This window comes from Geotrypetes seraphini, chromosome 16 (genome assembly GCF_902459505.1).
Source record: "Geotrypetes seraphini chromosome 16, aGeoSer1.1, whole genome shotgun sequence".
NCBI lineage: Eukaryota > Metazoa > Chordata > Amphibia > Gymnophiona > Dermophiidae > Geotrypetes > Geotrypetes seraphini.
The window spans coordinates 25,642,225-25,664,823 of NC_047099.1; the positions used below are offsets into that span (position 1 = coordinate 25,642,225).

A 22,599-nucleotide genomic window follows, 5' to 3' on the forward strand; every position below is an offset into this window, starting at 1 on the left:
CTTTTTTCAGCTCCTCCTCCTTCATCAGTAGAATATAGTCATAGTTGCCAGGTCCATGGTTTTCTCGCCCAATTGGGCTGCTTTGGAATGCTGGTTGCAGGAAATTTTGAGTAGCTGCGTTTTTGGGGAGGCTGGTTTTAGATTTTTGTGCTGTAATTTGGGATGCTTCATGGCACGGTATCCTCAAGTTGGCTGGGCATTCAGCAAATCAACACTTAATGCAGACCAAGTGCTCAGTATCCCACTAATGATGGCCCTTGCCCACCCTCTCCAATCACAGCACATTTTTTCTTGGTGCCTTGGGTTTTTGATCTTTTCCTGGGGTCATTTGGGGCACTGATTCAGAAAATTGCACTGGATAGACTGCATCAGCTCTAGTTTCTTAGATATGGTGGCTATACAAAGTATCCTTGCTTTTTATGCCTTTGGGATAGTAGAGCCAATCAAGAACATTGGGCATAAAAAGATTGGCCTCAGAGGGAACATATGGTGGTTGGAGCTGCAATATCACTAAAATCAGGCCAAGACAGAGATTTAACAACCCTAACCGCCAGCATCCCTTGGGGTCTGCATTGGCATAAACTCCAAGAAGTCAGAATAAACCAGGTCAGCAGCCATACCCCTGTACATTAGCAGGAAGCTGTTGGCATTCTGAACAACTGGATCCTAGATATTATTTGAGAGGACCACAAGATCTAGTTCTATCGCCCTCCTTCAGATCTGTTCATCGACTCGGCAGCTGGCTGGCCGGAAAAAGAGGCCAGTACAAAGACTATTGGACATTCAAGCTATAGAACCAGTTCCCAAAGAAGAATCGGGCTCTGGCAGATACTCCATATACACATCATGGTGCCCAAAAAAGGCACAGAAGGCTGGAGACCAATCCTGGACCTAAAGTCCATGAAAGCAGTGTTGAGAATACCATGGTTTGGTCAGTCACTGCAGTAGTGGCTCTAGAGCAGTGGTTCCCAACCCTGTCCTGGAGGACCACCAGGCCAATCGGGTTTTCAGGCTAGCCCTAATGAATATGCATGAAGCAGATTTGCATGCCTATCACTTCCATTATATGCAAATCTCTCTCATGCATATTTATTAGGGCTAGCCTGAAAACCCGATTGGCCTAGTGGTCCTCCAGGACAGGGTTGGGAACCACTGCTCTAGAGCAGGGGTAGGGAACTTCGGTCCTTGAGAGCCATATTCCAGTCAGGTTTTCATGATTTCCCCAATGAATATGCATGAGATCTATTTGCATGCACTGCTTTCAATGCATATTCATTGGGGAAATCCTGAAAACCCGACTGGAATACGAGGACCAGAGTTCCCTACCCATGCTCTAGAGGAATTCTTAGCCTCCCTACATCTGATGGAGGCGCATCTTCATATTTCCTGTGGTCCAGGAAAATGGGAATATTTGAGATTCCATGGCCTGCAAAGGCATTTCCAGTTTGTGGCTCTACCTTTCAGGATGGCAATGGCCCGACGCACCTTTACCAAGGTGATGGTGGCAGTCACAGCTCACCTCCACAGGACGGGAATACAAGACTCGTACCTTCATACCTGGATGATTGGCTGATCAGAGTGCCATCAAGGCCGGAGGCAAGTAAGTAGTGCATCAAATTGTGCATCAGAGTTTGTTCTCCTTGTGTTTTAGTGCTAGGTTGCACACAGCAGGTTAGTTCATGGATACATTTGTGTTGCAAGTTCATGCTAATTATTGTTCTTTTTTCATGAGTAACACAGCAGAACAGAAATGTATGATATCTCCAGAGAAGTTCACCGTGCCCCCCCCCAGCCCCCCCATCTTCTGTTACACTGGAGATTGATTGCTTTATGATTTCAAATATTTTTATTGAAATTTTTAAACAAGTGGAACATAACATATAAAACAAACATAGTAATTGCCGGTGTTCGAGAACATAAATGGACAAATAAGGTATTCAAATAGTAAACATGTACTAAGAATTCTGTAATCACACACGGCAACTCCAACAGTCAGAAGAAAATCCTAGAGAGGGAGGAGAGAATAGTACCTTGCTCAGTCAATAAGTACAAGGTATGGGTTAGGACAGTTGAAACGTTTACAAAACAGTGCAAACACTGCGATTAGATTATTAGGCTGTGCATATATTTGTGATCATGTGACACCTCTGTATTAGAGAATGACACGGTGACAAAATTCATCACCGTCCCCGTCCCCGCGGATAACCGCAGGAAATAATTCCATGTCATTTTCTAGTGTCTATTTCAACCTCGGTCCTTCTACACCAACATTCTTCAAAGCAAAGCTTGCAGGTCAGTGGTTGTGGCCATTCATACTCTGATTCTTATGTGAGCCAAGGATAATGAAGCCATTGTGACATCACTGATGTGATTGGCTCTTAGGCACTGGTGGAATGAGGCATTATGACATCACAATATCTGCTCTGGATACCAGAGATTGTAGTGTCTGTTTCAACCTCAGTCCTTCTTCACCAGCATTCTTCAAAGCAAAGCTTGCGGGTCAGTGGTTGTGCCCAATTATACTTCGATTCTTCCCTCTCTCTTTAAAGAATGACATGAAGATGGTTTCCCGTGGTTATCCGCGGGGACGGGAACGGTGATGAATTTTGTCACCGTGTCATTCTCTACTCTGTATGTAAAATTCCATTGGTTGCCAATGGAATTTAGGATCAAATTTAAGATCTTTTTTTTTTTTATTCTTTATTCATTTTTACACTTTCAATAAGTGAAAACATCTTGATGTTGGCACATAGAGCATTATTTCAGCTACAGCCTTCATATCTCTCCAACTTGGTGTTATTTTATGCCCCAATACGTTTATTACAGGGGTCTCAAAGTCTCTCCTTGAGGGCCACAATCCAGTTGGGTTTTCATGATTTCTCCAATGAATATGCATGAGATCTATGTGCATGCACTGCTTTCAATACATATTCATTGGGGAAATCCTGAAAACCCAACTGGATTGCGTCCCTCAAGGAGGGACTTTGAGATACCTGGTTTATTATGATCTTTGAATGACAATAGGGTAGTCGTTCCTCATATCTCGAAGGCACATCTTGTGCCAACTAGAGATTGTGCGTTCTTTTATCTAGTTCTGTGGTTATGGAATAATTTGCCCATAGATTTGAGAAAAGAAGAATCATACATAAACTTTAAAAGACACCTAAAAACGCATTTTTTTTCAATTGGCTTTCTCAAATTGAATAATTGAGTTTGGGACTGTAATCTGTATTTATATAGTGATTAATTTTTGATATGGAAAAATTTTTTTTAACTATGTATTAATTATAGTTTACTGAGATGTGATTGTTTTTATTAGAATTGCTTTTAGAATTAGAATTATTATTATGGAGATCTTGATTACTTAGTATTTTAGGATGAAAAAACAAAACAAAAACAACAAAAAAATTTTAACTTTTGCTTTTACTCTTTTCTATCCTATTTTTAAATGGAGTTCCTTTCTTGATGAATGTGTATGATATATTGTACACCGCTTGGATCCTTTTTTAGACTGTTATGTGGTATAGAAAGTTTTTAATAAACAAGCACAATACTCCACTGGTGAAGGAGGAGCTGCAAGATGTGATTGACACTCTTCTGCAAACAGTTTGAGAGAACAGATTGATTACCTACCACAACATAGCGACTCCTGTGTGTATTAACAGAAAGATTATCCAGGTAAGAACCTAATTTTTCATTATGAAGCAATCAGCCTACAGCCCAACGCTGCAGGAAATTCTTCCCTCCAGATTGTGCAGAATTAAGTTTCCTTCTCTATGCACTATACAATTAAAACGGAAAACATTATCTTTCCCACTGAGTTTTTCTTACAGATAAAGCTCTGGCTGCTTAATGTTTTCTTTTATCAGGCTGGGTGTGACAGAGATGTCAGAAGGGAGTAAGTGTCACATCTCCATAAATGCTTGACACACATTAGAGCAGGGGTGCCCAACTTCGGCCCTTGCATGAGATCAATATGCATGCAATGGAAGAAGTGCAGGCAAACAGATCTCATGCAAATTCACGAGGGGAAATCATTAAAACCCAACTGGATTCGGCCCTCGAGGGCCAGAGATGTGTAGGCCTGCATTAGAGCACATTGCATGATAATAGTAATTAAACAGAATGTGTTCAAACTAGTCCATGAGTGAGTCCACTCATTTCCTTTTTCCCTGCTATCCTTTAAAATTATTTTGGTGCTCAATTTGAAAATAATCACACATCGTTTCTTGCAAGTACTTCAGGCCCAGTGGAAAATCCTGTACTGGCCCCTGATTCACCAGCCATCAATGTGATTCAGTATAAAAGCCACACTGCAGCGTTTTGGGCCAGTTGCAACTTGAGAATGGCTGCACTCCAGTACAGACTGCACTCCAGTAGTCCAAATGGGAGATTATGAATACATGGACTACTGTTATAAGTCCACAAATCCCTAATCACTATCCTACTTAACCCTGAAGATCACACAGTGTTTTTCTTTTCTTTCCCACACTGATGTGAACTCTGCATTAACAGGCATTTGCCTCATCTTTCAACACTGTAATGGTGTGTGCTTTTCAATAACCCAACTTCAGTTAAAAAGAAAGAACTGCTGAGGAAGGGAGGGCACTGCAAACTCCAGCTGTTCCCACCACTCCACATGCACAAATGGACTTAGACATCCGGGGGAAATTACTGCAACCATGCAGAGCTCCCCTAAGTCTCAATTCCATCCATCTTCCTACAATGCCCTGGGGTAGTAGTGGGACCAAATTTACAGGGGATATTTTTTTAAAAAAGCACACAATTTTATTTTCATCTCTTACTTGTTCTCTTAATCTGCAAAGGAGTCACAAGATTAACATCTGTCTCCTGATGAAGCCTACTCCATTCACTGCCAACTTCAGAATGCACTCTGAAAATAAATGGACACAGTGGCTCCAAAACTGTAAAGGTTTATTAGCAGAAAGGCTGCAGCCCATAACAGCTTCAAAAGGACCCTGCAACAGTCTTCCTAGTGGCTGTGTTGCAGGATATGGATGTGCTTTAACAAACACTGTGAAATAGCGCCAGGAGCTCACCCACCACCACCACCACTTTGATTCCCAGTTTATTCAGCTGTGGCTTTGCTAACCCTGTCTCCTAAAGTTTACAACAAGTAGTAGAGAAGACAGCAAGCCCCTGAGAGCACGCACCTTAAGAAAATACACTTCAGTGCAAAAATACAATCGGTAATTCTTTTGACTTTTACAGCATAAAATCAAATATTTTAAAACACTTTCAGTCCCAGCGAGCCAAGTCTCTTGTGGTGGAATCTCTAGCTTTGTGTCTAGAGAATGAATTCCGAGTGCTTTTCTGTACATCTAGGGCAGTGTGTGTTACGAGGCTTTGCAGGGACACATTACAAATGGCTCAGTCAGAGAATACTCCTAATGACAGATACTCTTCCCCATAGGTATCCCTTGCTGGGGCCTTTTTGTTGCTGGTTATAGTGGCCAAATCCTGATTGGATAGCTAGTCTCTTCCACACATGTTGCTCAAAGCTGACCAGTCAGGCAGTTCTTGGCCTAACTCTGAGCTGGACCCAGGGGCTTAGATGACAAATCTAACAAAGGCAATGAGGTTCAACATCTGCCAAAGGTACTCGTAAGTGCTGGACCGTGGCCTACCCTCTCTCCTCACAACTTCTTTCACTTTTCCAGCAGTCTGAGCAAAGGGAATTCTCCATGGACAAGAGGAGCTGGGAAGCATTTGCTAGATGGAACTATGCAGGCTGAATATTAACAATTGCCTAACTCGTGCTATGCACATGCCCTTGGGATCTCCAAGATCGTAGCTCTGAACATTGCACTGTGAACCCCACACTGGGTCAAACAGTTCTTCTAGTGCCACACTATAGTACACACAAAGCTGCCACTGTAAGGAATCGGCCTATAATACTGAAGAAATACAGAAGTTTCTGAAGAGATGAGCCTGAGGTGGACCAGGATGTGTTATTCTGAACTGTTTGCTCGCTGTGATCCTGTTTTCCTTGGCTGAGATGGCAGTGAACAGCAGAAAAGAACAATGACTGATGACTCTGACACTTCCATTCCTTCTGGAGGGGAGTTTAACAACTCACTCAGACATTTATACTTGAACAAATAAAACTGAAAAGCAGAAGAGAAGAGCGACAGGAAGTAAGACCTGGCTAGGAACTTCTACGAGATAAAAACATCTAATCCATCCAGCAGCTGCCAGCAATTCTGTTGCCAGCGCTGTTCCCCTTGGTGTCCCCCTGCTCTCTATGTGTGTCCCAAGCACTGTGTCTGGTCCTGAATCTCCTGGTGCTTTCTCTGTGCCCAGTGTTGCCCTTCCTTCTCTCTAACCACTAGGAGCCTCTGTCTAGCAGTCTGTCCTGGCACACACTCTCATCACGTGTGCCCAGTACTGTACTTACTGGCAGGCAACCTCTCTCTCTAATGCTGCACACCCTGGTATTTTCTTTCTCTCTCTCTCTACTGCAGCATTCCCTGGTGTATTTTTCCCTCTCTCTTCCTCCAGCATTACAGGCCATGTTTTAAACTATAAGATACTATAACTATACAGCAGGGGTGCCCACACTTTTTTGGTTTGCGAGCTACTTTTAAAATGACTAAGTCAAAATGATCTACCAACAATAAAATTTAAAAAAATACAGAGAAAATGTTAATTATCATTTATATTCGGGGTTTTTTTCAAAGAGGTCAAGGCAGATGACTTTAAAATATGCAATGGCACCTCACCCCCTCCCTTTTTACTAAACTGTGATAGCAGTTTTTAGCGCAGGGAGCTGCACTGAATGCCCTGTGCTGCTCTCGACGCTCATAGACTCCCTGCGCTAAAATCCGCTACTGCGGTTTAGTAAAAGGGGGCCATAGTGCAAAATATAGACAGCAGATATAAATTCTCAAAACGGACACATTTTGATCACTAAATTGAAAATAAAAACATTTTTCCTACCTTTGTTGTCTGGTGATTTCATGAGTCTCTGGTTGCACTTTCTTCTGACTGCATCCAACATTTCTTCCCTTCTTTCTGCCTCCTGCATACTTCGTCTCCTCCAGACCTCATTCCATTCCCCAACCAACATCTCTGTCCTTCCATAAGTCCAACTTTTTCTTCCTCTCTCCCTGCATGCCCCCTGCCACCCAACACACTCCATTCCCTCCCCCAACTTTTTCTTCCTCTCTCCCTGCCCCCATCCCCTTTCTTTCTGTCTCCCCAAGCCACCGCTGGGGCTGTTGTCTGGAAACAGGCCCCCAAGTCACTGCCGACGTCTCGGAACAGGCCTCCAAGCCACTGCTGACTTCTCCCTGTTTCCTGACGCCGCAACAGGCCAGCAGCCTTCTCTCCCCCCCCTTCCCCGACGTCAATGAGGAAGTTCCGGGCCAGTCAGGCAGCCATTGGCTGGCCCAGAACTTCCTCTCAAACGTCATAATTGACATTGGGGGGAGGAAGGCTGCCAAGCCCAGCGCTTCTGTAGTCGCTGCTGGCTTGTTGTGGCGTCGGGGAACAGGGAGAATGCAAAGGCAACGAGAGTCTATCGCGAAGCCCGGGATGGGCTCCTTGATCGACTCAAGTTGCCTTTGCCATCTACTGGTCGCTCGCAATTGACCTTTTGGGTACCCCTGATATATAGTGTGTATATATATATAGTGTGGTGATGGGTTGGTGAACTGTTTCAGTTTGTCTTACTGGTTGCCTCTGTGTGGAGCACCTGGCCATCTACATTTCGGATCTCAGCACTCAGGAAGATCTTCCGGTCCTCTATTTTATCCACTCTGCACTGTACTTCCGCCGTGGAACCCAGCACGATGGGGCTGCAAAGATAGCACAGGATAGTAGTAAGGGAACAGGGGCATGCTGGATTGTGTTTATGGCAGGTGCTGCCTGGTGGGTTTTTAACATGTGGAAATAAATAAAACCTTCGAGGGCAGATGTCTTCCTGGTCCTCAAAATAAACTCTAGGTCATCACTTTTCAGACTCTCCATGAAGAATATGGCTGAGAAATATTTGGTGGAAGGAGTGCACTCAGCTATTTAGGGAGGACGGGATATAAATCTAAATATTTATTTTAAAAGACTGCAGCTTATCCAAAAAACTACTCTTAATCTGATTTGCCATGATTATATGATTTCCCTTCTATCAACACTCACTAGCTACCTGTTACTTAAAGTCTGAAATTTGGAACTTCTGGTGACGTCATCAGGGAGCATGTTGTGCTCCAGCCAAACCCATGCTATTTAGGCATTATAAGCATCTTTGTATTGCGCATTTAGCGCTAATAAGTGTGGGAGCTCACCATTTAAGCGCTTTTTCTTTATAGTGGGCAAAAAAATTGCATTTGGATCTACAAACTTTTGCATTTCAAGCCAGCAGCAACTCAGTGCCCGGAACTGACACGATGGTGGCGGCTCATGTGCACAGTGAGCCCGCAAAGCATGCTGTGTTGGAGAGTGATCACAATTTAGATCTGGGGAATGGAGCCACTTTGACTAGTAAGGTAGACCTCTGGATAACAGATTTCCAATCCTCACTGTTTGAAATGAAATCTGAGCTTAAAGCAGACGTGGAGAGGCTCCACTGAAAAATAGATGATATGGGCCAATGACCCAACGACTTCGAAGAAAGAGTAATAATCCATGACCAGGAGACTGAAGGATTACAAAAACGTTCAATGTTTTGAAGCTAAATTGTGAGGACTTGCTGATGAAAATTGAGGATGATGAGAACAGAGCAAGAAGAAATAATTTAAAGGCGAGAGAAGTTCCGTAGAATGCGAAAGAGTGTGCTATGGCCTCTTTGATGCAAAGGTTTTGCCACCAGTTTCCTCAGGCAGCAGATACAAGTATTCTCCACTGCTTATAGATTCTGCCATCTTACTCTATCACCATATCAAATTTCTTGTAATTCAACCCCAAAAGTTAACTGAACAAAATAGACTTTCGAATGCTTTCTAAAATGAACTATAGACAATATAGATGTATTTTATCAAGTATACACACATGCATTGCAGCTCTGCCCTAGCTCCACCTAAACACTCTCTCTAGAAACACTTTTAAGGGACATGTCCAGGTGTTGATACAGGAAGTCTTTTTCACATTGCGTTTGTTGGGCAAACTGAGGCCATACCTGAGTTTTGGTACTTTTAAAATAATCTTACAGTTTTGTCGTGGTTAGATTATTGTAACCTAGTGCTTTTGGGATTACCCAAAACTGTGCTGAATGCACTACAGGTCACTCAAAATTTGCTTGTCAGAACGTTGTTTCGACTAGAGAGGACCGATCATGTAACCGATTTCTACGTCAAGTTATATTGGCTAAAACTGGAAGATCGTATACTCTACAGACTATTAGTGATGGTCTATTTGTGTGTGCATGGTATGGCCCTGGCATGTTCCATTCTGCCTTAAACATAGAAACATAGAAGATGACGGCAGAAAAGGGCTACAGCCCATCAAGTCTGCCCACTCTGCTTACCCACCCCCTGTCTATGCCCTAATGACCCAATTTCCTTATCTTGACCCTCCTTATGCTCCATTATCAAACTTCATTCAATTACTCGTGTAGACCTGTCCATTCTTCCAGTTAAACATCTTAGGCTGGTGAGCTCTAGAACTAGTATGTTCTCCTGTGCAAGTCCTCAAGAGTGGAGTGGAATACCAACATATATATGACAGCAGGGAAATTTGTGTGATTTTAAGAAATTACTGAAGACAGTACAAAAAGGTTACTATAATAAATTTAAGGATGTGTGGGGGCCATTTTTAAATTATTCTAATGAATAATTTACACTTTTCCCAATTTTAATTCTTACATGTGGATCGGGGGGTTGGATTTCTATCAATAATATATATGAATGATAAGATATTATATTCATGTGGTATATTTTTTGTTGTATATGGAAGTGGGAGGGGGTGGGGGTTATATCTTTTTGTTGTATGATATGGTAGATTTTCAAGTGTATTTTATTGAAAATATGATGAAGGGTGGGTGGTAGGGGGGATATTGATGTACTAGATTTTTATGTATAGATATCAAAGTGATATTGTGGAATATTTTAGTGTAATATACTCTTTTGTGCACTTGTTCAATTTGAAAACAAATAAAGAATTGTTAAAAAAAAAAAGATTTTCAAGTGATATTGTATTCTAATTGATATTTACTGTACACTTGTTGTGAATTATAAAATGAATAAAGAATTTTAAAAAAAAAGAAATTACTGAAGAAACATCTGTTTTGCAGTATGAAATATGGGCACTAACTATTGTAATGATGTGAGTGACATGGCAATGTGTGCTTTATTTATTGTGAGCCGCTCTGTAAAATGAATAAACACAAAACTTAAGTACAGCTCATGTAAATGGAGGTTCTATTTCCAACATTTGAAGCATATTTTACCCGTAGAACTTCCTTTTGTAACTGTCAGTGTGTTCAGTGTTACCCAATCAGTCACTCACCTCCTGTAGTTAATATTGAGGTTTGCGGTCATCACCTTCCCAGCGGTGCAGATAGCGCAGATACCAGCTGTAGAATCGATGATTGTTGCAATTGCACCCCCGTGAATTAACCTGGTACAAACAAATGACAGAGACTGGCCCACTGGTTACCAATTTCATACCGAATCACTTAAAAAATTATTTTACTAACATTTAAATCTAAAACCTCCAATAAACCAGAATTTGTAAACAAATTAGTAATTCCCTACACACCTAACAGAATACTCCGATCTCAAAATCAACATTGTCTCCTTTTTCGTTGATGCATCTGTTTGTCTATTTTCTTTTGTAACCTGCCTGTTTCTCTTGTTGACTCCTTAATAAAAATGATTTTCAACATCTACTAGTTATACCATCACCACAACAGATAATACATGACACTAGAGCCCATCAGTTATAGAACAATACCTAATCACCTTCGGGAAGAACCCAACCTTAAAAAATTTAAACCAAACCTAAAGTTTTTTCTATTCAAAGATGCATTTGACTTATAACATCTGACAGTTTGCTTCCATTCTCTATCTCAGACGTTAATTCCCCTTCCTACTTGTATTACCCTTCTACGTCTTCCTATCCTTTTCAAAATTGTGTTTCTCTCCTCTTACCTCCTGTAATTATTCTCAGTCCAAAATGTCCATATAAACATATATATTGTTTAATTTAATGACAAAAGTTTGTATATCCCCCATCTAAAAATTTGTAAAACCGCTTAGAAATCTGATAAGCGGGATAACAAATTTTATGTTCAAATGATTTTTATTGATGAGAATAGCAGAACAGCATAAACAAACTAAACATATCGCATTCAAGTAAGAAACAATGGAACAATACCAACAACATAGGGAGACAGTCATCATAAATAATATGCAAAAATCACCTACCCCACTGACAGACCTGAGTCTAGGAAAACAAAGCACACCAGGGCCCTAGACTGTTATGAGCCCTGGAGAAGTCCATCCATCATCCCTCCCCCCACTCAGATATAGAAGCAAAATTTACAAAAAGAAAAAAATAAAACATAAAATAAAACCCCAATGACAAAGAACGCCCTCCGCACCCAAATAGCTCATTCTCAGAGCCAATTTCCAATTCAAATAGACCACTACCCTCCAGAGCTATCCCCCCCCCCCAGGTACTCCTCCCACTCAACTGCGAACGGCCCAAATTATGACAATCACATAAGTATCGTACTATGGCCTTTGGAATGCAAGGACTGCAAATAGGGTTCCCAGATGCTTAAGAATAAGAGCTTCTGCTTCCACGACCCCCTAGCATCCCTTGCTTCCCAGGTAGCCAACTGATGGGATAACAAATTTTAATAAAACTTGGAAACCACTCTGGTTTACCTGTATGTGACAATAATCTTCAAATGGACATATCAAGATACGGTATAAGGACAGTGTAAGGTGCAAAGAAAGCATTAGTCTTGATAGCTCAGCTGAGCTAAGCCTGCAGCATTATGTATGTGCATTACTCTACTGCTAGACTCATTTTGCTTCTCTTGAACTAACTGAAGGCAGAGCACTGGACACAGCGGAAGGGAGGACCTTCTTACCCATGGGAACCTTCCAGGTAGGGGCCTGCCTGAAAAATGCAGACAGTCCTCTGCTCAGCTTGGTTGTAGAACACGACGTATTCAAAGCCTAGGCCTTCCACATCCAAGTTTCTGGTGAAGAGACGAGTGGTCACTTGGGGTTTCGCACTGTTTGGACATTGCTCTGTCAAGAAGAAATACTAGCATCACTATCAGTTTGGGCTGTACTGATTCATGTTGCTGAATGTGGATTTAGTACTGTGCATTTTACGTGCCTTATTTTTTGTTGTGAATTTTTTTTCATACTGGAACAGACCGAAGGTCCATCAAGCCCAACATCCTGCTTCCTTTTAGTGAAATGGTATTTCTTTTTATTTATGATTGTAAACCCCTTTAATGCTTTTGCAGTAAGTGGTACAGTATAATAAGTTAAAAAATCAATTATCATTAAAGTGTCTCAGCCTGTACATAAGAACAGGCCATACTTTGAAATTATACTTCAATCCAAGAATCACATGTGCTGAGGGCTCAGGTTTTCAAACTGAAGAGTCCTCATTTATTTATTTATTTTAAAAATCTAAAAACCGCCTAAGTACCTAGGCAGTTCACAAGCGACATACATCCAGCAGTGCCACACTTAACTGGCTTTCTTTATCCGATTCTCCCAATTTTTCTACAATGAATGGATGGAAAGGATCGATTAGCTGCCCTGTATTTCTCTGCTGGTTTTACAGAATTTTGTTGGCAAGTTTTTGTAGGGTATTTTACTCTTTTTTCCCCCCCATCGGCTCAATGCGCGGCGGCAGCAAAGAAAGCAAATAGGATGTTGGGCATGATTAAAAAGGGGATCACGAGTAGGTCGGAGGACATCATAATGTCACTTTACAGAGCAATGGTCAGACCACACTTAGAATACTGTGTCCAGCACTGGTCTCCATACCTCAAGAAGGATATGGCTCTGCTGGAGAGGGTGCAGAGGCGAGCCACGAAACTAGTCAAAGGTATGGAGAACTTGAGCTACCAAGAACGCCTCAGAAAACTGGGACTGTTCACCCTCGAAAAGAGAAGATTGAGAGGGGATTTGATAGAGACTTTTAAAATACTAAAAGGATTAGACATAATAGATCAGGAAGAAGCATTACTGACATTTTCAGATGTGACACGGACAAGAGGTCATAGCCTGAAACTGTGTGGCAGCAGGTTCAGGACAAATGTCAGGAAGTTCTGTTTCACACAGCGAGTGGTGAGCGCTTGGAATGCTCTCCCAGAGGAGCTTGTGGCGGAGACTAGTGTTCAGGGTTTCAAGCGCAAGTTGGATGCACACCTTCTTGCAAATCATATCCGGGGATACGGGAAATCCGGGTCTCTAACAGGGCGCACCTAACTGGGCCTCCGCGTGTGCGGACCGCCGGACTAGATGGACCTAGGTCTGATCCGGTGAAGGCGTTTCTTATGTTCTTATGTACGCCTTTCTACAGAGAACATCCCCAACATATCTTACACAAGGGGATAATTTTATAAAGATTTTCCACATAGAAAATGGCAATGTTAAAACTACCTAACATTTTGACGGAAGCTAAAGACCTACCTTTTTGATTCCATTTATCCTAACAACAACTATAGGACCCAACCAGGAACCCCTACTGCCTATACTATGCAACCTACTAACTCAAGCCTTCTAACTACCTCTGCACTTCTCAAATAACTGAGCCATCCTTATCTCTTTATGAATGGTATCTCCTGCTATCTTGTTTGCAATGCATTAATTTGTACTCCCATATTTTCAAACAGTAGGTTGCCTTGAACATGTTTGGGACATAGTGCGCCTCAGAAATTCCAGATTAGATTAACATACGTGACCAAGTAAATGTGTATTTCTTTAGCACTCTCCAGACCGGTAGAGGTTAATCTTTACGAGTGGGTATATATCCCAATCATGACCAGCAGGTGGAGACTGAAAACAAAACTGTTGAATAGTACATAAGAGATACCTTCCCCTATTCCTATCAGTCTTTCAATCTCCAGCAGGTGTTGAGTGAGCTGTACCCATCTCCCTTGTTAGGGCTGTTGGAATTTGTTTAGGGGTTTCTAGTCCCTGTTTTTGGCCGGATTGAGCTTGGGTGGGCCCTGTTTGGGGGTCTGTCTGACCTCGGGGGTGTCAAACCCAGCGGGTCTTGAGCGGGGTCCCTCCCCCCATTTCCTCCACCTCCCCACATTTTTTTAGAGGAGCAATCAAGCAAGGCAAACTGCTTTGAGAGCCTGTGGAGTCTGTTCTGTTAAAAAAAAAAAAATCCTGAGGTAGTGCCGGTCTGAAGGGTTGTTTCCCTTTTTTACTGTATTTTAGTCCCAAAACTGGAAGCCTCTGCAGCAGCCTCACAACCGGATAAAAAAGCTGAAATTAAATGAAAAATAAACAGAAGCAGAACAGACAGACTCCTATCATCTCGCGTGTTGAGAGTAAAACTGAGGATTTACAGGACAGCCCAGAGTGATAGGAAGCAGAGCAGAAAATGCTAATGAGACTCTTTACACCAGATCTCATGATTAGAGGGTTCCAGAATGATGTGCCTATTGCACTAGAAACACACAATATACACCCAAATATGCAATCACAAAACAAATTTCTGAGGTACTGGGGAACAAGAGGTGGAAGTGGCCACAAAGAAATACTGAGCCCTTCCTCTTTTTCAGCCATCACTAGCAGATGTTCTGGCATCAGTCCCGTTTCCTTCAGCTAACGGAGGAAGGGAGTGACCCTGAAATATACCTCTGCTCACATCCTATTAGAACTGGGGAGAAATTTGCAAATAGCCTCTCCTGCCTTGCCTGTAAAATGTGTCACAGTTGCATTGTAAGAAGGAAGTCGTATCCAGCTCCCCTGCTGACTCAGCTCCATGTACTTGTTGTAGAGATTCCTCATGCTTTGGCTCCAGCTAGAGTTGGGAAGAGAGAAGTCCTTGTGCTCCTCAGCACGAGGCCATGTCACCTACAAACCCCCCCAAAAAAGAGAAATGTGAAAACATTGCCTTCAGCACCCTGGGCCCTCAATGAGAAAGGCACAGACAAAACTTAGTTATCAGGTAGTGATTACAAAGTACTCCTCTGCTATTTGATTTTGGTTCTGCACTACACCTCATCTAAGTGCAGAAATTATAGGAGAGATATTTTAAATATTTCTGTACCTTAGAGGTATTTTACTGGCTTAGCTGAGCCACAGCTGCATGGGATACTTACCGTGAGGTCTCGGGAGGGAAGGTAAGAGGCTGGTCCACTTATCCTATAAAGGAGGTTTGTAAGCACTGGCTGTTCCTGAAGCCAAGCAGTAACTTGCATCAACCCCTTAATTAGTCTCACACTGAACTTAAACATACTGTTACACTCTCTGTATACAATCTGAGCTCTGTGGAGTACTGGTGACCCTTCCCAGGCAGCCTTCAACTGAGCAGTTAGTATCCCACCACACTACTGGCACTGAGTCACTTTGTCTCCTGGTACCATGCTTTCCCGAGCAGGAGCCAGCTTCCTAGTACCACACTGCCTGAGCTCCCAGAGAGAAGTCTCATCTCCAGGTACAGCGCTGCCCAAACCAGAAAAGGGTCAATCTCCTGGAACCGTGCTGTTCAAACTCCCAGAGAAGTGCCAATCTCCTGGTATCACACTGTCCAAACTCCAAGAAACCTGTCTTATGAATAACTACCACTCCTGTTTTGGCAAAGCTGTGAAGAGGAACAGACAGAACAAAAATAAAATTAGTTTTTTTACTTAATGCTTAAATAAATAATCAACTCTTCCACCTTATCTATTCCAGTAGCTTATGAGATGCCAAAGAAATACATACATAATTTTTCAGAGAAGGTAAAATGTGTTCAAACATGCCAATTTCTTTTCCTTGAATCCTGCTGGCCCAGTCCAGACATATGGGTAGTGTCTCCCACCAGCAAAGGGTGGTAGAGAGATAGAATACTTTCAATGACATCACTAAACATATTGCCACAGGGGAATTAGGGAGTTGGCTTCCACCAGCACCTGCCTCATACAGTCAGAAATGGATTGAATTTTTTGAGGCTCCTCCTCCGACGCCAGAGTCTCTACTGAATGGGAATAGGTTCCTCCCCCCCCCAACCTTATGCCCATCTCGCTGCTGATGGCACTGCTTTGTTGCCAACTCCCACAGGCCCTGCATCTCTTGCTCCCAAGTAACATGCAAATTGGATTGCTGCAATTCTCTTCTGAATAATATTAGAAATTCAGACTTTCATAGATTACAAATTGTCCAAAACATGGCCATAAAATTCCTTATGAGGGTCAAGGAAATTTGATCATGCCATGTCCATTGTTAAATAAAGAACATCAATTGCCTATTGAACACAGGGAGGGATGGGTAGGAGGGAAGTGGGGGAGGGGTTGACATTAATGGGTTTTGCTGTTTTGCAGATTGGCGGAATGTATTGTTTTCTGTATTGTATTGATGTTTCGCTGTGCTGGGATTTTTTTTTGTTTGTTATAAATAAACAATTACAAAAATTCTGTAGTTAATTATCAAAGTATACAACTCCACAGAACCACTTTACTTATCTCAACTACTCATCCCATATTACCCTTCCAGAAGGCTACATTTTTCCAATCAGAATTATCTGTCAATTCCTTCTTTATTTGTCTGGATACAATTCAGACCTGTATTTTTAGTGGTTCTGGACCTTCCATATGGAATGCATCAGCTTAAGATTAGAATGCAGCTTGACAAAATTTAAGACTTAAACTATTTTGTTATGGGATGCTTTTTGCCTATTGGATATATTATTCTCTCAATCACTTTTTTTGTTGACATAATTTCCTGTCGTTTTATTTTCAGTGTTTTGCAGATGGATACAGACCTACAGCCACCACTTCGCTATACTGGTCCTATTTCGGAATCTGGGCTCCCTCCAACTATTCTGAAAACATCTGAAAACTTGGCTATTCTCAAAAATGTAATGCTTCCTCCCTCTATGACAGGGGTCTCAATGTCCCTCCTTGAGGGCCGCAATCCAGTCGGGTTTTCAGGATTTCCCCAATGAATATGCATGAGATCTATGTGCATGCGCTGCTTTCAATGCATCTTCAATGGGGAAATCCTGAAAACCCGACTGGATTGTGGCCCTCAAGGAGGGACTTTGAGATCCCCGCTCTATGGTATTTCATCTTTATACTAAATCCCTCTAAACCTTCTTTATACTAAGTTCCTATAACCCTTACTTTGGAGTTCCTTCTTTATACCAGTTCCTGTAAACCGTGCCGAGTTCTACGATTGTGGAGATGATGCGGTATACAAACTTAAGGTTTAGTTTAGTTTAGTCCAAATGCTTGTCCTAACTGAACTTGACTACCGCAACTCCCTCTATGCATAACCTCCTCCAATATGCACAAACTCCAACTGATTCAAAACACTGTAATTAGACTGATCTTTGGCTTGAAGAAATATGACCGCATTTCTGCCTACCACAAAGTTCACTGGCTACCCATAAATGCTAGGATTTTGTTTAAACTATCCTGCATCATCTTTCATAACCTCAATTCCAACTGCCTCGTACAAATTATCCACTTGTTCTCTCGTGCCTCCTTCACATCTACCAGAATTAACAGCACTCATCAACTGGTCATCCCTTCATCCAGAGGAGTGAAATACTGTATAAACAAATATTCAAACACACTGTTCGCTTACTTTGCTACAAGAACCTGGAACATCCTCCCCACATCCACAAGGACAGAGAAAATACCTTTCCTTTAGGAGAAAGCTGAATACATACTTCTTTGACAAATTCCTTCTTTCTCAGTAGTTTCTCCAGCTTACTTAGCTAAGAATTGTCTTCTTTCCATTGCCCTATCAATCTGTGCCCCTATTTAACTTTAATGCTGCATCCCCTCTTATCCCATTTGTGTATCTGAAATTGCCATTCTCTATGCAATTGTATTCCCTTCCCCTTTTGTCCTATCTGCTCACAAGGAATTACCCTCTCTTATCGATGAGATGTAACTAATACTACTCATTCTACCTTTGGGTATCTTAAATTGTAAATTGCCTTGAACCAGTAATGGATAAGTATGATCCAGAAATTCAGATTAGATTAGATTAAAAGAGAGAAATTAAAATTAAAAGAGAGATAAATAGATATGGTTACTTTGGATGGGCAGACTAGAAGGATCATTTAGCCTTTATCTGCCATCATGTTTCTATGTTTCAAAGACCCATGCTGGCCCCCTAATAAATCTGAGGACATTTGGCATTATTTAGAGTTATTTTGTATGCATATTGTACATAAAAGCATATTAAGCTGTGAGCTCATTGCTTAGTTTTTGCTCTTTTATTCTGTCATTTTAAAAGTAACTTTACTCCCCTAACACACACCTAAGAGAATAAAATCTCAGAGACAATTTAATTTGGGGTTGCAGTGGGTGGGTGAGGAAAGGAGGTAGAAACCTTAGGTGCTGCTGCTAATTTACCTCACTAACCCCCCCTTTTTTTTAAACCGCAAAAGCGTTTTTTTTTAGCACCAGCTGGCACGCTAAATGCTATGCACTGTTCTTTGAGCGTCAAAGCAGCACACCAGCTGGCGCTAAAAACCGCTTTTGCGGTTTTGTAAAAAGGGAGGTAAATGAAAGTCTGTTGGCTAAGGCCTGAGGCTCTTGACAGTCAGACCCTTCCAAGTGCAATTGGGATAAAGTCCATGGCCCGAAATCTAGGTCAAACTGTGGACTGTGCCTTGGGGACTTAGGTCTAGTAAAACAAACCTGCTGCATCACATCAACCTGCACCAGCACTTATCACTGGAAGAGCTCGGTTTCTCTACCTCCATCTGCTGGTAGGGGGATTTAATCCATTCATCTGGATTGTACTAGTAGGATAAAAAGGAAGCACCTATTTAATAAGGTAACAAACTGTCTTTATAACTTAGCCTCCCTCATACACTGCTTTTCCCTTTCTTTCCCCCATTTTCCTTCTCTCTCTCTCTCTTCATGCCTCGTTTCTCCATCTTCCCATCCTACATCTCCAATCTCTCCCTGCAAAGTCTCCCCAATCCCCTTCCCTGCCTATCTCTCTTGTGTCTCTCCCATCCTCCCCCTATTCCCTTCCTTATCTCCCCCCAACCCAGTGTCTCCTCTCCTCCTCTCCCCTATTCCCTTCCTTATCTCCCCCCCAACCCAGTGTCCCCTCTCCTCCTCTCCCCTATTCCCTTCCTTATCTCCCCCAACCCAGTGTCCCCTCTCCTCCTCTCCCCTATTCCCTTCCTTATCTCCCCCCAACCCAGTGTCCCCTCTCCTCCTCTCCCCTATTCCCTTCCTTATCTCCCCCAACCCAGTGTCCCCTCTCCTCCTCTCCCCTATTCCCTTCCTTATCTCCCCCCAACCCAGTGTCCCCTCTCCTCCTCTCCCCTATTCCCTTCCTTATCTCCCCCCCAATCCAGTGTCCCCTCTCCTCCTCTCCCCTATTCCCTTCCTTATCTCCCCCCAACCCAGTGTCCCCTCTCCCCTATTCCCTTCCTTATCTCCCCCCCAACCCAGTGTCTCTCCCATCCTCCTCTCCCCTAGTCCTAGAGTTACCACATGGCTCCAGAAAAAGGAGGACGGATTGAGACATCCGGGTTTTACTTCTTCTGAAAGCAATGGAAGTAAAACCCGGATGTCTCAATCCGTCTTCCTTTTCCTGGAGCCGTGTGGTAACCCTACGCTATTCCCCCTTCCTCATCTCTCCCCAACCCAAGTATCTCCCCCATCCTCCCCCCTATTCCCTTCCTCATCTCCCTCCTTCCCCCCCCCCCCGATTTTTCCCACGTCTCGGGTGTCCCCCAGTTTCTTCACTTTCTTCCCCTTACCTTCCGTGCTTCCAACTTTGAGAGGGGGGGGGTCACTGCAGCAAAGGTGAAAATTGCTCTGACGTCAGCATCGACCTTGGCGACGCTCCCCGCCCTTCCCCCCTTACTCTTGGACGAGAAACCCGAGCGACGTTGCCGGCAAGCCGCCTCCAGGGCAACGCGAGGGCGTCGTGACGCCATTCCGCTTCCCGCCCTTCCCCTGTCGCGTGACGAGGTACTCACCAAAGATGACGGTGGGCGTGAAGGGTGGGGCCGCCTCGTTCGACACCCCCCCCTCCCGGTGAGCGTGAAGGATGGGGGGGTCCGCCCGCCTCGAACCCCCCCCCCCTTTCCAAAACGAGAACGGGTCGGACCATAAAGACTCAGAGTTCAAAGGTAAAATGCCCGCAAGACTGAGAGCAGACGGAGGCACGCGCGCAGTGCATACGCTGGGGGGCGCGAGGGAGCAGCAGAGGCAGCACCGGCCCCGCCCCAGGAGAAACCTCTCCTGCTGTCTTTAATCAGCCGTTCAGTGCAACGGCTTTCCTGACGGGGATCATTTCCACCAGAGCGGCTCTGCAAAAAGTGCACGCTTAACGAAACGCCATGTAAGCTATTTTGCACAACGTTGTCAACTGTAATAAATATTGATAATCCAAAACTTGTTAAGCAAAACATGTTTTGTTACTTTGTTTACACTTTGCACATTCTTGTCATCAACATACAATGAATGACTTCCCTCCCGTGAGCCTTATTACAAGAAAACACATTACAGCCAACCTTCACATACACACTCCACTTAATACAACAAAACAGCAATTTTTGCTCATGTTAATCATTAATCGATTGCTGTTTTGATTCTTGTCATCAACATACAATAAAATGATCCCAGGACAGACAGGCAGCATATTCTCACGTATGGGTGACGTCACCGACCACTTTAAAAGTTCCTCGCCACTTATACCCTGTTTCCCCGATGATAAGGCAGGGCCATCAAATAAGACAGCCCCCCCTTTTTAGAAAAAAATGTAAAATAAGGCACCCCCCCCCCCCCGCAAATAAGCCACCCACCGATACCTGCGCTTACCCGAATCGGGTGGTACGGTGGGTGACTCCGTGTGGTCCCTCCGTCTACCGTATTTGCCTCCATGACTGCGTGCCGCGCCTCGTCATGAAGTGAAGAGGAGGAAGTGACAGGACTGCAGCGCGCGCACGTGACTCCGCGCAAGGAAACACAGGCAGCTTCCCTCATCCCTCCCTAACGGAGACTGCAGGAGTTTGTTCACGGCCAGAACATCCAAAAGTGAGACACGCAGACAGGTTTCTTTTGCTGTGAGCAATACCACTTACTGTATATAAAGCCTGTTTAAAATGCATACAGTATATAAAAAATGGTTTCACATTGTCAAGTCCCCTCTGATGCTGCACTACAGAATAATCTCTTTACTGTGTTTCCCTGATGGAGAACATTGGGGACATTAAATGGTACAATATATGGTAGGATGGATAAAGCTGGCCATACACGGTACGATTTTTCGGCCGACCGATTCTTCAGCCGTCAAATAAGACAGCCCCCCCTTTTTAGAAAAAAATGTAAATAAGGCATCCCCCCGAAAATAAGCCCTAGAGCCTATTTTGGCCTTCCAAAAAAAATAAGACAGTGTCTTACCATCGGGGAAACAGGGTAAGTCTTTAGAAAGTTTGCGATAGCCCGAACCGCGCATGCGCGAGTGCCTTCCCGCCCGACGTAGGGCGTGCGGTCCCTCAGTTTCTTAGTTTCTTCGGAGCTAAGAAGACACATTTTTTCAACGACTGTTGAAACTTTTTCTTCCGCTGCCTTCCCGCTCACGCGGACTTTTGACTTTTCAGTCGTTTTCTTTTATTTGTTTAATCGTTTTCAGTAAAAAAAAAAAAAAAAAAAGTAACAATTTTCTTTTTTTTTCTTTACACGGGTTCAGCCCGGCGGGGCCTGTTCGACCACCTTTGCCTCAGGTTTTGATTTAGCCAAGTCTGTTTTTCCTTCAATGTCCCGCCTGCAGACAGATTTAAAAAAGTGTGGATGTTGTGCTCGCCCCATCTCCGTGACTGACCCGCGTTGCTGGTGTCTCCAGTGTTTGGGGCCCGAGCACCGTCCTGATAACTGTTCCCACTGTTCTCTACAGAAAAGAACAAGAATCGTTTAATTCAACAGCAGCTTATTTTCAGTGTCGCAATGGAAGGAGACTACACCACTTTCGACGTCAGCGGCACTGGCCAAATCAACACCGCTACTTTCGACACTAGTGGAACCATCTTCGGTGTCGCATCCTTCAGTGGGTAAGCTGGCTAAGAAGCGTTCTCCCACCCTATCTGGGCCGCAGTTCAAAGTAGCAGTGAGCCAAGTCCTGCTGACCTTGTAGAGGCCCAAGAAGCACTGAGAAATCTTCTTTCTCCAAGTTTCTTCGGGAGATGTCTGAGACTTTGTCCATCCCTCTGGCAGCTGATTCTAAAAGATCTAAACGGTTCCTGAATGCCTTGGATTATGATCAACCACCCAAGGAATTCCTCAAGCTTCCACTTCATGATATCTTACAAGAAACTTTTTACAAAAATTTAGAGACACCATTTACTATTCCTGTGGCTCGTAAGTTGGACTCTTTGTATAGGGTGGTACCTATTCTTGGGTTTGACAAACCCCAACTTCCACACGAGTCTCTCCTGGTAGAATCTACCCTAAAGAAATCCTCGGGGGCTAGT

The 22,599-nt window shown here is 43.3% G+C and overlaps 1 protein-coding gene across 5 annotated transcripts; it reads right to left on the minus strand.

The window, feature by feature from the left end:
• Positions 1–1,862: 1,862 nt before the first annotated feature.
• THEM4 (thioesterase superfamily member 4) lies at positions 1,863–20,236 on the minus strand. 5 transcript variants are annotated; one of them, XM_033924927.1, is made up of 8 exons: positions 19,885–20,075; positions 18,862–18,906; positions 15,269–15,750; positions 14,861–15,020; positions 12,056–12,218; positions 10,462–10,572; positions 7,696–7,820; positions 4,919–6,128 (listed from the first exon to the last, which is right to left on the minus strand). In XM_033924927.1, exons 3-8 carry the CDS (start codon positions 15,401–15,403, stop codon positions 6,109–6,111), a joined length of 714 nt encoding a protein of 237 aa, XP_033780818.1. In that variant the 5' UTR covers positions 15,404–15,750; positions 18,862–18,906; positions 19,885–20,075; the 3' UTR covers positions 4,919–6,108. The 5 variants fall into 5 exon arrangements, with proteins under 5 accessions (XP_033780820.1, XP_033780818.1, XP_033780817.1 ...); XM_033924926.1 differs by having other exon boundaries at positions 18,803–18,906; XM_033924928.1 differs by lacking the exons at positions 18,862–18,906; positions 19,885–20,075 and adding an exon at positions 20,107–20,236.
• Between the last annotated feature and the right edge of the window lie 2,363 nt (positions 20,237–22,599).

Excerpts from the sequence above, each read along its gene's own strand:
- THEM4 (XM_033924928.1), bottom strand. The coding sequence starts at position 15,403 with ATGTTTAAGTTCAGTGTGAGACTAATTAAGGGGTTGATGCAAGTTACT. Across the intron at positions 15,021-15,268 it reads TTCCCTCCCGAGACCTCACG|GTGACATGGCCTCGTGCTGA; the intron begins GTAAGTATCCCA and ends GGGGGTTTGTAG. Across the intron at positions 6,129-7,695 it reads GCTCCACACAGAGGCAACCA|TTTTATTTGTTCAAGTATAA; the intron begins GTAAGACAAACT and ends TCTGCTTTTCAG.